This window comes from Amblyraja radiata, chromosome 3 (assembly GCF_010909765.2).
Source record: "Amblyraja radiata isolate CabotCenter1 chromosome 3, sAmbRad1.1.pri, whole genome shotgun sequence".
In the NCBI taxonomy this organism is placed as follows: Eukaryota; Metazoa; Chordata; class Chondrichthyes; order Rajiformes; family Rajidae; genus Amblyraja; species Amblyraja radiata.
Genome location: NC_045958.1, coordinates 91,574,268 through 91,589,163, shown reverse-complemented (window position 1 = coordinate 91,589,163; position 14,896 = coordinate 91,574,268). Strand labels below are relative to the sequence as shown.

The window sequence follows — 14,896 nt, the reverse complement described above, 5'->3', positions numbered from 1 at the left end:
GTGCTACTATCTACCTTATTGAAGACCCTCAAACTATCTTTAATCAGACTTTACTGGACTTTTGCATTAAATGTTATTCCCTTTATCATGTATCGGTACACTGTGGATGACTTGATTGTAATCATGCATTGTCTTTCCTATGGTTGGTTAGCATGCAACAAAAGCTTTTCACTGTATATGTAACAATAAACTAAACTAAAAGAATCTGTCATTTTGGAGATTCACCTCTGTGCAATTTGACGGAACAGAATGCCCGTGAATGGACCAACAATGAATGCTTTAAATTCCACGTTAACATCTACTACATTTGGCCGAGTAATCAATAGCGGAGAAATTGTGCACGTTTGTTTAATGCAAAAATCGACAATGTCTTAAAGGTACAGTAGTAACAAACCTATACCTTCGCAACCACGCCCTATGAAGATGGCCAATGTAAACATTAAAAAATTCTGCGTGCCACTGTACAATACGTTGTATATTTATATGCACATGGAAAAATATTAACACTAAATCAATCTTAAGAGAATTCCGGTGCACACAAAAGTTGAAACTTTACAATCGATCACAATATTGCAGACAGGACAGTGTTTCACTTCCCACAATGATAAATGTTTACCAGCGCAAAAAAAAAGGATTAATAAGCACTACAAAATTTGATGGTACGCCTTCGTTTTCCAGAGCCCCGGCTTCTCTGCTGAAACGTCCCGTTACAGCCCATGTATCAAAACATCGGAGGAGGCGTGTGGAGATCCGACACGCACAGATGACCTGCTACAGCTCGGCAACATTGTCCATCCTGGGCACACAGAGACGCCGGATTGTAGCCACACACGGCTTCCATTAGAAAGGGACTGAAACATTCAGAGCAATTCCCATCCCTTAAAAACGGTTTTAAAAGAATCAAATTCTCCTTCAGAGCTGGACCTTGCACAAGAATAAAAATACATGAAAGGGAACTTTGCTTTTCTATAGTTCTTATTTAACAATAACATACTCTAGACATTAAAAACTGAGACTGGGGAAAAAATAAAAAAAATAAAAAATGAATATTATGAAAAAAACATGTCGATTTTAGCCGATGCTTTTAAACAATAAAATACTTAAATACACCTGACTTTAGAAGTGGAACTCTTGTCACTGTGTGTTCGTGTGATCAAGAAGAGCTCAGATAATGTCCGTTTCAGTGAATGCTGCTGTCTGGTTTCTGATCATGCCTGATTTTGTCATTCTTCACCATGTAGATAAAATAGGCTAGAGTTTCCTTCTCATTGACTGGAATGGTCCTAAAATGACGACTGATGGTCTGGAAAAGAAGTTTTCGAAAATAACAAAAAGGTTTACTCGGATAATGTCAAAATATCACAGTTCTAGTTCATCTCAAAAGGTCATAAGTGATACGAGCTGAATTAGGCCATTAGGCACATTAAGTCTACTCTGCCATTCAATCATGGCTGATCTACCTCTCCCTCCTAACCCCATTCTCCTGCCTTCTCCCCATAACTTACTAATCAAGAATCTATCTATCTCTGCTTCAAAGAATTCCACAGATTCACCACCCTCTGACTAAAGAAATTCCTTCTCATCTCCTTCCTAAAGGAACATCCTTTAATTCTAAGGCTATGACCTCCGGTCCTAGACTCTCCCACTAATGGAAACATCCTCTCCACATCCACTCTATCCAAGCCTTTCACTACTTGGCCTTGATAGCCTTTCAATAATTGGCTCCTATGCCAAATATAATTTTGGAATCGTAAGCAAATCTCCAAACCCCTCGAGTCTGAATGTGGCCCTGTGTGAGAGGTATGGACAGGATTGCTGCACAAACAACTGTTAGTAAAGCAAAATAATGAATACACAAAAAGAGTGTGCTGGATCTCACTTCAAGTTTAATTGCTGAGAAATATCACAGTTCTAGTTCATCTCAAAAGGTCGTGGATAGCACGTACAGCGAGTTGGTCACACCGCAGGTAAAAGGTAAGAGGACAGAAAGGGAACGGGTGGCCAATAGCCAGCAAAGCAGTAGGCAGGAAGTGCAGGAGTCCCCTGCGGTCATCTCCCTCCTAAACAGGTATACCATTTTGGATAATGTTGGGGGAGATGGCTCATCAGGGGAAGGCAGCAACAGCCAAGTTCATGGCACCATGGGTGGCTCTGCGGCACATGAGGGGGGGAAAAAGAGTGGAAGGGCAATAGTAATAGGGGATTCAATTGTCAGGGGAATAGATAGGCGTTTCTACGGCCGCAAACGAGACTCCAGGATGGTATGTTGCCTCCCTGGTGCAAGGGTCAGGGATGTCACTGAACGGCTGCAGAACATTCTGGAGGGGGAGGGTGAACAGCCAGTTGTCGTGGTGCATATTGGCACCAACGATATAGGTAAAAAAAGGGATGAGGTCCTACAAGATGAATTTAAGGAGCTCGGAGATAAACTTAAAAGTAGGACCTCAAAGGTAATAATCTCTGGATTACTACCAGTACCACGGGCCAGTCAGAGTAGAAATACGAGGATATTACAGATGAATACGTGGCTTGAAAAATGGTGCAAGGAGGAGGGATTCAAATTTTTAGGGCATTGGAACCAGTTCTGGGGGAGGTGGGACCAGTACAAACAGGACGGTCTGCACCTGGGCTGGAATGGAACCAATGTCCTTGGGGGAGTGTTTGCTAGTGCTGTCGGGGAGGATTTAAACTAATGTGGCAGGGGGATGGGTACAAGAGCAGAGAGGCAGGGGGGTGTAAAATGAGGGTAGAAGCAATAGGTAGCAAGGTGAAAAGTAAAAGTGGCAGGCAGACAAAACCAGGGCAAAAATCAAAAAGGGCCACTTTTCAACATAATTGTATAAGGGGTAAGAGCGTTGTAAAAACAAGCCTGAAGGCTTTGTGTCTCAATGCAAGGAGTATTCGTAATAAGGTGGATGAGTTGAACGTGCAGATAGCCATTAATGATTATGATATAGTTGGGATCACAGAGACATGGCTCCAGGGTGACCAAGGCTGGGAGCTGAACATCCAGGGATATTCAATATTCAGGAGGGATAGAGAGAAAGGAAAAGGAGGTGGGGTAGCGTTGCTGGTTAGAGAGGAGATTATCGCAATGGAAAGGAAGGACATTAGTTTGGAGGATGTGGAATCGGTATGGGTAGAGCTGCGAAACACTAAGGGGCAGAAAACGCTGGTGGGTGTTGTGTACAGGCCACCTAACAGTAGTAGTGAAGTTGGAGATGGTATCAAACAGGAAATTAGAAATGCGTGCGACAAAGGCAAAACAGTTATAATGGGTGACTTCAATCTACATATAGATTGGGTGAATCAAATTGGCAGGGGTGCTGAGGAAGAGGATTTCTTGGAATGTATGCGGGATAGTTATCTAAATCAACATGTAGAGGATCCAACGAGAGAGCAGGCTATTTTAGACTGGGTATTGAGTAATGAGGAAGGGTTAGTTAGCAGTCTTGTTTGTGCCCCCTTGGGCAAGAGTGACCATAATATGGTTGAGTTCTTCATTAGGATGGAGAGTGACATTGTTAATTCAGAAACAATGGTTCTGAACTTAAAGAAAGGTAACTTTCATTTGAGACGTGAATTGGCCAAGATTGACTGGCAATTAATTCTAAAAGGGTTGACGGTGGATATGCAATGGAAGACATTTAAAGACTGCATGGATGAACTACAAAAATTGTTCATCCCAGTTTGGCAAAAGAATAAATCAGGGAAGGTAGTGCATCCGTGGATAACAAGGGAAATCAGGGATAGTATCAAAACAAAAGATGAAGCGTACAAATTAGCCAGAAAAAGCAGCCTACCAGAGGACTGGGAGAAATTCAGAGACCAGCGGAGGAGGACAAATGGCTTAATTAGGAAAGGGAAAATAGATTATGAAAGAAAACTGTCAGGGAACATAAAAACTGACTGCAAAAGCTTTTATAGATATGGGAAGAGAAAAAGATTAGTTAAAACAAATGTAGGTCCCTTGCAGTCAGAAACAGGTGAGTTGATCATGGGGAACAAGGATATAGTGGACCAATTGAATAACTACTTTGGTTCCGTCTTCACTAAGGAAGACATAAATAATCTGCCGGAAATAGCAGGGGACCGCGGGTCAAAGGAGTTGGAGGAATTGAGTGAAATCCAGGTTAGTCGGGAAGTGGTGTTGGGTAAATTGAATGGATTAAAGGCCGATAAATCCCCAGGGCCAGATAGGCTGCATCCCAGAGTACTTAAGGAAGTAGCTCCAGAAATAGTGGATGCATTAGTAATAATCTTTCAAAACTCTTTACATTCTGGAGTAGTTCCTGAGGATTGGCGGGTAGCAAACGTAACCCCACTTTTTAAGAAGGGAGGGAGAGAGAAAACGGGGAATTACAGACCAGTTAGTCTAACATCGGTAGTGGGGAAACTGCTAGAGTCAGTTATTAAAGATGGGATAGCAGCACATTTGGAAAGTGGTGAAATCATTGGACAAAGTCAGCATGGATTTACGAAAGGTAAATCATGTCTGACGAATCTTATAGAATTTTTCGAGGATGTAACTAGTAGCGTGGATAGGGGAGAACCAGTGGATGTGGTGTATCTGGACTTCCAGAAGGCTTTCGACAAGGTCCCACATAAGAGATTAGTATACAAACTTAAAGCACACGGCATTGGGGGTTCAGTATTGATGTGGATAGAGAACTGGCTGGCAAACAGAAAGCAAAGAGTAGGAGTAAACGGGTCCTTTTCACAATGGCGGGCAGTGACTAGTGGGGTACCGCAAGGCTCAGTGCTGGGACCCCAGCTATTTACAATATATATTAATGATCTGGATGAGGGCATTGAAGGCAATATCTCCAAGTTTGCGGATGACACTAAGCTGGGGGGCAGTGTTTGCTGTGAGGAGGATGCTAGGAGACTGCAAGGTGACTTGGACAGGCTGGGTGAGTGGGCAAATGTTTGGCAGATGCAGTATAATGTGGATAAATGTGAGGTTATCCATTTTGGTGGCAAAAACAGGAAAGCAGACTATTATCTAAATGGTGGCCGATTAGGAAAAGGGGAGATGCAGCGAGACCTGGATGTCATGGTACACCAGTCATTGAAAGTAGGCATGCAGGTGCAGCAGGCAGTGAAGAAAGCAAATGGTATGTTAGCTTTCATAGCAAAAGGATTTGAGTATAGGAGCAGGGAGGTTCTACTGCAGTTGTACAGGGTCTTGGTGAGACCACACCTGGAGTATTGCGTACAGTTTTGGTCTCCAAATCTGAGGAAGGACATTATTGCCATAGAGGGAGTGCAGAGAAGGTTCACCAGACTGATTCCTGGGATGTCAGGACTGTCTTATGAAGAAAGACTGGATAGACTTGGTTTATACTCTCTAGAATTTAGGAGATTTAGAGGGGATCTTATAGAAACTTGCAAAATTCTTAAGGGGTTGGACAGGCTAGATGCAGGAAGATTGTTCCCGATGTTGGGAAGTCCAGGGCAAGGGGTCACAGCTTAAGGATAAGGGGGAAATCCTTTAAAACAGAGATGAGAAAAACTTTTTTTCACACAGAGAGTGGTGAATCTCTGGAACTCTCTGCCACAGAGGGTAGTTGAAGCCAATTCATTGACTATATTTAAGAGGGAGTTAGATGTGGCCCTTGTGGCTAAGGGGATCAGAGGGTATGGAGAGAAGGCAGGTACGGGATACTGAGTTGGATGATCAGCCATGATCATATTGAATGGCGGTGCAGGCTCGAAGGGCCGAATGGCCTACTCCTGCACCTAATTTCTATGTTTCTAAATTTCGCTCCAATCTGTGGGATGAAAGGTGCAGTGCAATTGCATAGGTATCAGTACACCCACAAAATCACCCCATTTAATACAACGGATATGAATTTGGGTGTTGGATCACTATGGGCTGTTACAATTATGTTGATAGTTAGTGGTGATGGGGAAAGAATAGCGAGGGCTAATAACTATTAAATAGGGATGTGGATTGTGTTGATAGGTAACCACAGACAAAGCCTAAAAGTAGAGACATGGAATGTAGCATTGACAACGCACAAGTTTCGGGAACTTAACTGAACATGTTTAGTTTAGAGATACAGTGCTGAAATAGGCCCTTCGGTCACCGAGTCTGCACCGACCAGCGATCCCTGTAAATTAACACTATCCTACACACATTAGGGACCATTTATACTTATACCAAGCCAATTAACCTACAAACCTGTACATCCTTGGAGTGTGGGAGGAACCCGAAGATCTGAGAAATCCCACTGGGAGAACGCACACACTCCGTACAGACGGCACCAATAGTCGGGATCAAACCCGAGCCTCCCTGCAAGCACAACTCTACCCCTGCGCCACCTTTCAGCCCATCATTGTAACAGAAAATTGGATCCACTGCCAACTATATTGGATGTGGATATTCATTTTATTCTGTAATCAAGACCTAATTTGTTACCCAAGACTTTCTGTAACCTCCATACTGTAATCCAGACTAGTTTTACTGTTAATCAAGTTTCTGTATAATCTTGTCAGCAGAGAATGTAAAAGCTGGGCCAATGTCACGCTCAGGAGATCAGCTTTGACTGGTTTAATAAATCACCTGTTACTTAATGCCAACTCCGTGTGGCCTTTCCATTTGCTCCTACAACGAGTATGAAATAGGGTTGAAGGAGGAAGGGTGGCAATCACTTTTACAGCCTTGTGGAGCTGGGTGTGATTGTGACTGGCGGTGTTGTCTGTATGGAGTTAAACAAATTCTTCCCACAAGTACGTGGAGTTCTAATGGGTATTCAGGTTTCCTACCATAGAGTAAAGATGGATCACTAGGTTAATTAGAGGGGATGGGGCAAGAGGGTTAACCCAAACTATGTACAGTACAGTGGCTTGCAAAAGTTTTCATACCCCTTGATCTTTTCCACATTTTGTCACGTTACAACCACAAACGTAAATGTATTTTATTGGGATTTTATGTGATAGACCAACACAAAGTGGTGCATAATTGTGAAGTGGAAGGAAAATGATACATGGTTTTCAAATTGTTTTATAAATAAAAAACTGAAAAGTGTGGCGTACAAAAGTATTCAGCCCCCGAGTCAATACTTTGTAGAACCACCTTTCGCTGCAATTACAGCTGCAAGTCTTTTGGGGTATGTCTCTACCAGCTTTGCACATCTAGAGACTGAAATTTTTGTCCATTCTTCTTTGCAAAATAGCTCAAGCTCAGTCAGATTGGATGGAGAGCGTCTGTGAACAGCAATTTTCAAGTCTTGCCAGAGATTCTCAATTGGATTTAGGTCTGGACTTTGACTGGGCCATTCTAACACATGAATATGCTTTGATCTAAACCATTCCATTGTAGCTCTGGCTGTATGTTTAGGGTCGTTGTCCTGCTGGAAGGTGAACCTCCGCCCCAGTCTCAAGTCTTTTGCAGACTCTAACAGGTTTTCTTCCAAGATTGCCCTGTATTTGGCTCCATCCATCTTCCCATCAACTCTGACCAGCTTCCCTGTCCCTGCTGAAGAAAAGCATCCCAACAGCATCATGCTGCCACCACCATGTTTCACAGTGGGGATGGTGTGTTCAGGGTGATGTGCAGTTAGTTTTCCGCCACACATAGCGTTTTGCATTTAGGCCAAAAACTTCAATTTTGGTCTCATCTGACCAGAGCACCTTCCTCCACATGTTTGCTGTGTCCCCCACATGGCTTGTGGCAAACTGCAAACGGGACTTCTTATGGCTTTTTTTCAACAATGGCTTTCTTCTTGCCACTCTTCCATAAAGGCCCGATTTGTGGAGTGCACGACTAATAGTTGTCCTGTGGACAGATTCTCCCACCTGAGCTGTGGATCTCTGCAGCTCCTCCAGAGTTACCATGGGCCTCTTGGCTGCTTCTCTGATCAATGCTCTCCTTGCCCGGCCTGTCAGTTTAGGAGGACGGACATGTCTTGGTAGGTTTGCAGTTGTGCCATACTCTTTCCATTTCCGGATGATGGATTGAACAGTGCTCCGTGAGATGTTCAAAGCTTGGGATATTTTTTTATAACCTAACCCTGCTTTAAACTTCTCCACAACTTTATCCCTGACCTGTCTGGTGCGTTCCTTGGGCTTCATGATGCTGTTTGTTCACTAATGTTCTCTAACAAACCTCTGAGGCCTTCACAGAACAGCTGCATTTATACTGAGATTAGATTACACACAAGTGGACTCTATTTACTAATTAGGTGACTTCTGAAGGCAATTGGTTGCACTGGATTTTATTTAGGGGTATCAGAGTAAAGGGGGCTGAATACTTTTGCACGCCACACTTTTCAGTTTTTTTTTTGTAAAAAAATTTGAAAACCATGTATCATTTTCCTTCCACTTCACAATTATGCACCACTTTGTGTTGGTCTATCACATAAAATCCCAATAAAATACATTTACGTTTGTGGTTGTAACATGACAAAATGTGGAAAAGTTCAAGGGGTATGAATACTTTTGCAAGCCACTGTACATGACATTTCCTGAAAGATATGCCAGGCCCACTTTGCAAAAGGATTTTCTATCGCAGAGGCCTTTTAACCAATCTTCAGTTATCATTGTAACTTGGATCACATATTAGCATGGTAAAGTTACATCCACCGACACATCAACTCAGCGAGGTTGTTGAACATTTGGGTAGTCAACTAGGATTAATTGTTCGCTTCCCTTTGACCTGCTCAAACCAAAAGCCGCACTGTGGGAGGCACAGTGGCGCAGCTGGTAAAGCTGCTGCCTCACAGCTCCAGAGACACAAGTTCGATCCTGACCTCGGGTGCAGTCTCAATGGAGTTTGAACGTTCTCCCAGTGACCGCGAGGGTTTCCCCAGGGTGCTCCGGTTTCCTCCCACATCTCAACAAGGTGGGGGTTGGCTTCTGTAAATTGCCCCCTAATGTGTCGGGAGTGGATGCAAAAGTGAGGTAACATAGACCTAGTGTGAAAGGTTGATCGATGGTTGGCATGGAGTCAGTGGGCCAAAGGGCCTGATTCCACTCTGTATCTCTAAACTGAACTAAAATCAAAGTGGAAAAGCTCAAAAAGATATCAGGGCTGTTTTACCATGACTCGGTAAGAAATTCACACAACTTCATAATCTGCAGAATGTTTCACCCTCAGGACCAGTTACTGAGCATGCTCATGTAAGGAAGTCACTTGGATTCCCCCAGACAGGAAAGTAAGAAATAAAAAGCCCACTCACTGTAAAAATAAAAAAATTATATCAATTAGAACTGATGAAGAGTTAAGTGTGCACATTTATGAAGAGCAGCTGGCACTGTTTTTAAATCCAATTGCTTGAAAATTTGCATGAAACCATTGGCTAGTTCAAAGGAGGTTTTGCAAACACTCCACATGCAGGCACACACCCACACGCCAAAGATAAACACAAAATGCTGGAGTAACTCAGCGGGACAGGCAGTATCACTGGAGAGAAGGAATGGGTCACATTTCTGGCCGAGACCCTTCTTCTGCCCCAAGCCAACAAGAGGTTGCAACAGATATTTTGACGTGATCCAAAGTCAAGCTCCATGGCCAGCTACGACAAACCCAACTAACAAGGGTTCCAACCCGAAGAGTCGCCTATTCATTTTTCTCCAGAGATGCTGCCTTACCCGCAGAGTTACTCCAGCAGTTTGTGTCTATCTTCCATATAAACCAGCACCTGTAGTTCCTTCCTATACATATTTTGGATTTGGATCAGGTGAAGTAACAAAAAAGAAAAAGTTTGGTTTATGGTTGGATAAGGTTTTAATTTTACACCCAAGCGAATCGCTATTTTGCAGAAGCATTTCTGATGTCAACATCACCTCTTGCACTTTGTTAGCATTACTAAACACAGGGAGAGAGATATTTTAAGGTGTACAATACCTCAGCTAGCTGAGCTTTATTTAGGCCTGGTCTGGTCTGTAGTTTGAAGTGTCTCTTGTAGCGCCTCAGTGTATTTACTTGCAATTGAAACAAATCGACCTGAGAAAATAAAAGGTTGAATGTCCTTTGATTAAATTAAGTTGGAGAACGCAAAACACAAACCAAGACCACCAAACCAAACCAAAACGCAAACCAAGCTTCCGGTGGGCAGCGCGACTGACGTCACAGCGGCCTCTGCAGTCCGTCTGCCTTTTTTTATTTCACGTTGTCCCGTTGTGGGTATAGTTTGTAGTGGGGTTTTAACTGTGTATGTGTGGGGGGGCGGGGTGGGTGGGGGAAACTTTTAAATCTCTTCCCTGTACGGGTGACCCGACCATTTCCCTGTCGGGTCTCCGTTGTCGTTGGGGCCTAGCACTGTGGAGCAGCCTCCAACCGGAACGACTGGGGGCTCCAGTCGCGGGTTTGGAGGAGCTGCGGACCTACCATCGTGGAGCTGGCCGGCTTCGGAGCGTGGAGAGCTGTGGTGGCGCGCTGCTGCGGTCCGACTCCGGAGCTCGGAGGCTCCAGCCGCAGGTCCGGTGGACAATGACATCGGGAGCTGGTGGGAGACCGCTTTTCGGAGCTCCCGCAATGGCAACATCTCCCGCCTGAATTGCGGGTTTGAAAGTGACCTGGAGCAGGGCCTTGCATCGCCTGGCGCGGCTTAAACGGCCACAGGACTTGCTGGCGCCCACCGGGGGCTCCAACATCAAGACCCGGAGCAGGGCCTTACATCGCCCTGCGTGGCCTTAAATGGCCGCGGGACTTGCCATCGCCCGCCGAGGGCTTTGACTTTGACATTGGGAGAAGAATGGAGAGCAGGGGAGAGACAAGACTTTGCCTTCCATCACAGTGAGGAGGAGATTCACTGTGATGGATGTTTGTGTAAATTGTGTTGGTGTGTGTCTTGGTTCTTTTCTTGTTGTACGACTGCAGAAACCAAATTTCGTTTGAACTTAATCTGAGGTTCAAATGACATATAAACGGTTTTGTATATTGTATTGATAAGAAGTCTCAAAATGGAAAGTTTCAGTTTCAGTTTTGTTTAGTTTATTGCCACGGTACCGAGGTACAGTGAAAAGCTTTTTATTGTGTACTAAACATGCAGCAGAAAGACATTACATGATTATATTTAATCTATTTACAGTATATAAATACATGATAAGGGAATAACGTCTAGTGCAAGATGAAGCCAGCAAAGTCCAATCAAGGATTGTCCGAGGGTCACCAAAGAGGTAGATGGAGGTTCAGCACTGCTCTCAGGTTGTGGTAGGATGATTCAGTTGCCTGATAACAGCTAGGCAGTTCATAAGTTACAGGAGCAGAATTAGGCCATTCGACCCATCAGGTCTACTCCACCATTCAATCATGGCTGATCTATCTTTCCCTCTGAGCCCCATTCTCCTGCCCTCTCCCATAACCTGGGACACCCGCACTAATCAGTTGCAATCAGAAAGTAACTCAGAGGGTCAGGCTGAAGGGTCCCAATCCGAATCATCATCTATACATGTCTTCCAGAGATGCTGCCTGACCCGATGAGTTACTCCATAACGTAAGCTTTTTTTTTGAAAACTAGCATCTGCCTTGTGTCTAAACGATGACAGATGAGTAGAAATTTTAAGAAAAAAAAAATAAGGGTTAAATCAGGCAGTATCAGAGCACAATCCTGGAAAATACTACAGCTGGAAAACATAACTCTGCACACTAACTATTTTCTACCAGTTAAAAGATGGCTAACAGTTTTGCACAGTTTTATCTCTGGGGGAATCAAGACCCAGAGGTAATAGGTTTAAGGTGAGAAGGGAAAGATTTAATAGGAACCCGAGGGGTAACTTTTTCCACATGGCAGGGGGCATATGGAACGCGCTGCCAGAGGAGGTAGTTGAGGCAAGTGCTATAACAACATCTAAAAGACATTTGGACAGGTATATGGATAGGAAAGGATTAGAGGGATATGGGCCAAACACGGGTTGGTGGGACTAGTGTCGATGGGGCGTCTTGGTCGGCAGGGCAAGTTGGGCTGAAGGGCCTGTTTCCATGCTGTGCGACCCCATGACAAATTACAGTATTTATCACAAGAATCTTTAAGGATTGGAGCATGTGCAGGCAGAAGCTATCATTTTAACATAGGTGCCATGTTCAGCACAGGCATTGTGGGCCGAAGGGCCTGGACTATTCTATGTTTATCCATTTAAAATTAGGAAATAAATGTTTGTAGAACCATGGGGTAAACACAATTGAAGGGCTAATTGGATAGTTGTTTCCAATGAGCACAAGGAAGTTAGTGGCTTCCTTCCATGTAGTTATTCATGAATAGTCCCCTGATGTTTTTTTCCTAAAGTTTGCAACTCATGTCATGGTCAGATCCACAGTACATTTGGCTCTCCAAATGGCTTGCAAACGCAGGCATTTTCTCTTCCAAGTTGGAACAGGAATTGCAACGAAAGCAGACTGGTGTGCATTTAAGCAACCCTCGCCCAAGACCCACTAACCAAACCATACCTGGGGTAACAGGAGGTCACAAGGAACTGGAAACATTTATTTTTGGCATAAGTACCTGAGTGAATCATAGAAGCATTCAGCATGTATCAAAGTAATAATTATGTTCCTTGATACTAAACCATAAATCCTTTTAATATTGCCAGAGCACCAATATAATGTTATGGATTTAAATATTGAGCTAGTTGTGGTGTGTTTCAGAATTACTGCTCATGGACTTTATGTTTCAATTTTCACACCAGAAATATCCCAAAGCACATGACGATGACAATAAGCAAGGTCTCCGTTGTAATGCTGCTTGACTGCCTGGTTACTGCAACATTTTGCATCTTCTTTTGTCAACCAGCATCTTAGTTTTAGTTTAGTTTAGGGATGCATGAATCTCTTCGGCCCACCGAGTCGGCGTCAACCATCAATCACCCTTAAGGGCCTGTCCCACTGTACGAGGTAATTCAAGAGTTCTCCCGAGTTTCCCCTGATTCGTACTCGGAGAATTACAGTAATAGCCGCTCGTAGTCGGGGCTCTTGTGGACATTTTTCAACATGTTGAAAAAGCTTCATGAGCTTATCGCGTTTCCCGAGTACCTGCCGTTAGCGTTACGAGCCGCTAAGAGACGTCCCGAGCTCCTCCGTACCTGCTACGTACATTCTACATACTTACCACGAGTTTGATTTTTTTTTAAACTCGGGAGAACTCTTGGGTAAACTCATGTAGTGGGAAAGGCCCTTTACACTCATCCCATCCTACACACAAAGGACGATTTACAGAAGTCAATTAATTTACAAACCTGCACATCTTTGGAATGTGGGAGGAAACTGGAGCACCTAGAGAAAACCCACTCGGTCGTACAAACTCAGTACAGACAGCACCCAGAGTCAGATCGAACCAAGGTCTCTCTGGAGCTACAAGGCAGCGACTCTACTGCCGTGCCACTGTGCTGGCCCCATCTGCAGTTCCTGGTTTCTACTCTTGTTTTCTCACCCACCCCCAACTTCTGAGAAAGCATTTTTGAACCCAAATATTAGCATCTGTTCCTCTCTCCGTAGATGCTGACTTGCCTGCTGAAGGTTTCCAGTATTTTCTGCTTTTCACAAAAGTAAACAAAAAACAAAAAACTGCCGATGCTATAAATCTGAAATCACACTTTTCTTTTTCCTGATTTTATTGTTTAGTTTAATTCAGTTTATTGAGCTTGCCACGCTGCATTCCCACCCTCGCCTGTTAGAATGTCGACCTTCAATTGTGTGCACGTTGCTGGGGGTGACACTTTAACCACTAACGCAGAAGCAAATGAGCAACTAAATCACAGAATATCCTTCCCTTAACTCTTCCAAATCACTTGCAACTTTTATCTGCTTGTTGGAAATATCATGACTCAGATTAGTTTTACACAAAGTAGCTGTGTGTGTTCCACCTAATCCATCATTGGAATGCAATTCTAAAACGTGAACAGTTTACTTTAGTTTAAAGATACAGCGTGGAAACGGGCCCTGCGGCCCACTGAGTCTGCACCGACCAGCAAATACCCACACACTAACACTACCCTACACACTAGGGACAATTTAAGCATACCAAGCCATTTAACCTACAAACCTGTACGTCTTTGGCGTATGGGAGGAAACCGGAGCACCCGGCCAAAACCCACACAAAACATACAAACTCCGTACAGACAACACCCGCAGTCAGTATCAGACCTGGGTATCTGGCGATGTAAGGCAACAACTCTACCGCTTCGCCACTGTGCCTCCTCAATCTGCAGTTCCATGTTTCTACACTAGTTTACTCTTCCCCTCCCAACATCTGTGGATGCTTTGACGCCAAATATTAACATTTGTTTTCCTTTCCACAGATGTTAACATACCTGCTCAGTGTTTCCAGTATTTTCTGTGTCAAAAAAAAGTGAATGACAAACCAAACAAAACCTGCAGATGCAGCAGACCTGAAATTGCAGTTTCTATTTTCCTGATTGTTATTGCTGCAATCCCTCCCTCGCCTGTTACAAGGTCGACCTTCAATTTTGTGCGCATGTCACAGGGGATGACTCTTTAATCCACTAACTGCTAACTCAGAATAAAAAGAGCAACTAAAACACAGAATGTCTTCCCCATAACTCTTCCAAATCACTTGCAACTTTTATCTGCTATTTGGAAATATCACGATTCAGATTAATTTTACACAAAGTAGCAATGTGTGTGCAGCCTAATCCTTCATTTAGGATGCAACTCTAAAACGTGAAGAGTTATAATGGAAAAAACGTGTGCTCACTGCAAGAGTTGTCCTGATTAACTGGCAGCACACTTGGTTTAGTTTATGGTCTTGGCATAGATACAAATTAATCTTTTTTATCCGGTTGACAAGAGGCAACAATTAGCCTCCATTTACTTAAATAGCTTTGACGAAAGCACGGAAAGAATATTTGCAAAATTTACGATAGCACAAAGAAGCAAAAATAAGGACATGGGACACAACGAAGTTACAAAAGGATATAGATAGGCTAAGTGAGT

At 43.6% G+C, this 14,896-nt stretch overlaps 1 protein-coding gene across 1 annotated transcript in view; it reads right to left on the bottom strand.

The window, feature by feature from the left end:
* Positions 1 to 332: 332 nt before the first annotated feature.
* The window catches only part of sap30 (Sin3A associated protein 30), a 28,200-nt gene continuing 13,636 nt past the window's right edge, over positions 333 to 14,896 (bottom strand). Inside the window, exons 3-4 of the mRNA XM_033018317.1 lie at positions 9,854 to 9,952; positions 333 to 1,303 (exon numbers count right to left, since the gene is read on the bottom strand). Coding sequence (XP_032874208.1) covers positions 1,181 to 1,303; positions 9,854 to 9,952 — 222 coding nt within the window. The 3' untranslated portion in view covers positions 333 to 1,180. The remainder of the gene's footprint in view (positions 1,304 to 9,853; positions 9,953 to 14,896) is intronic.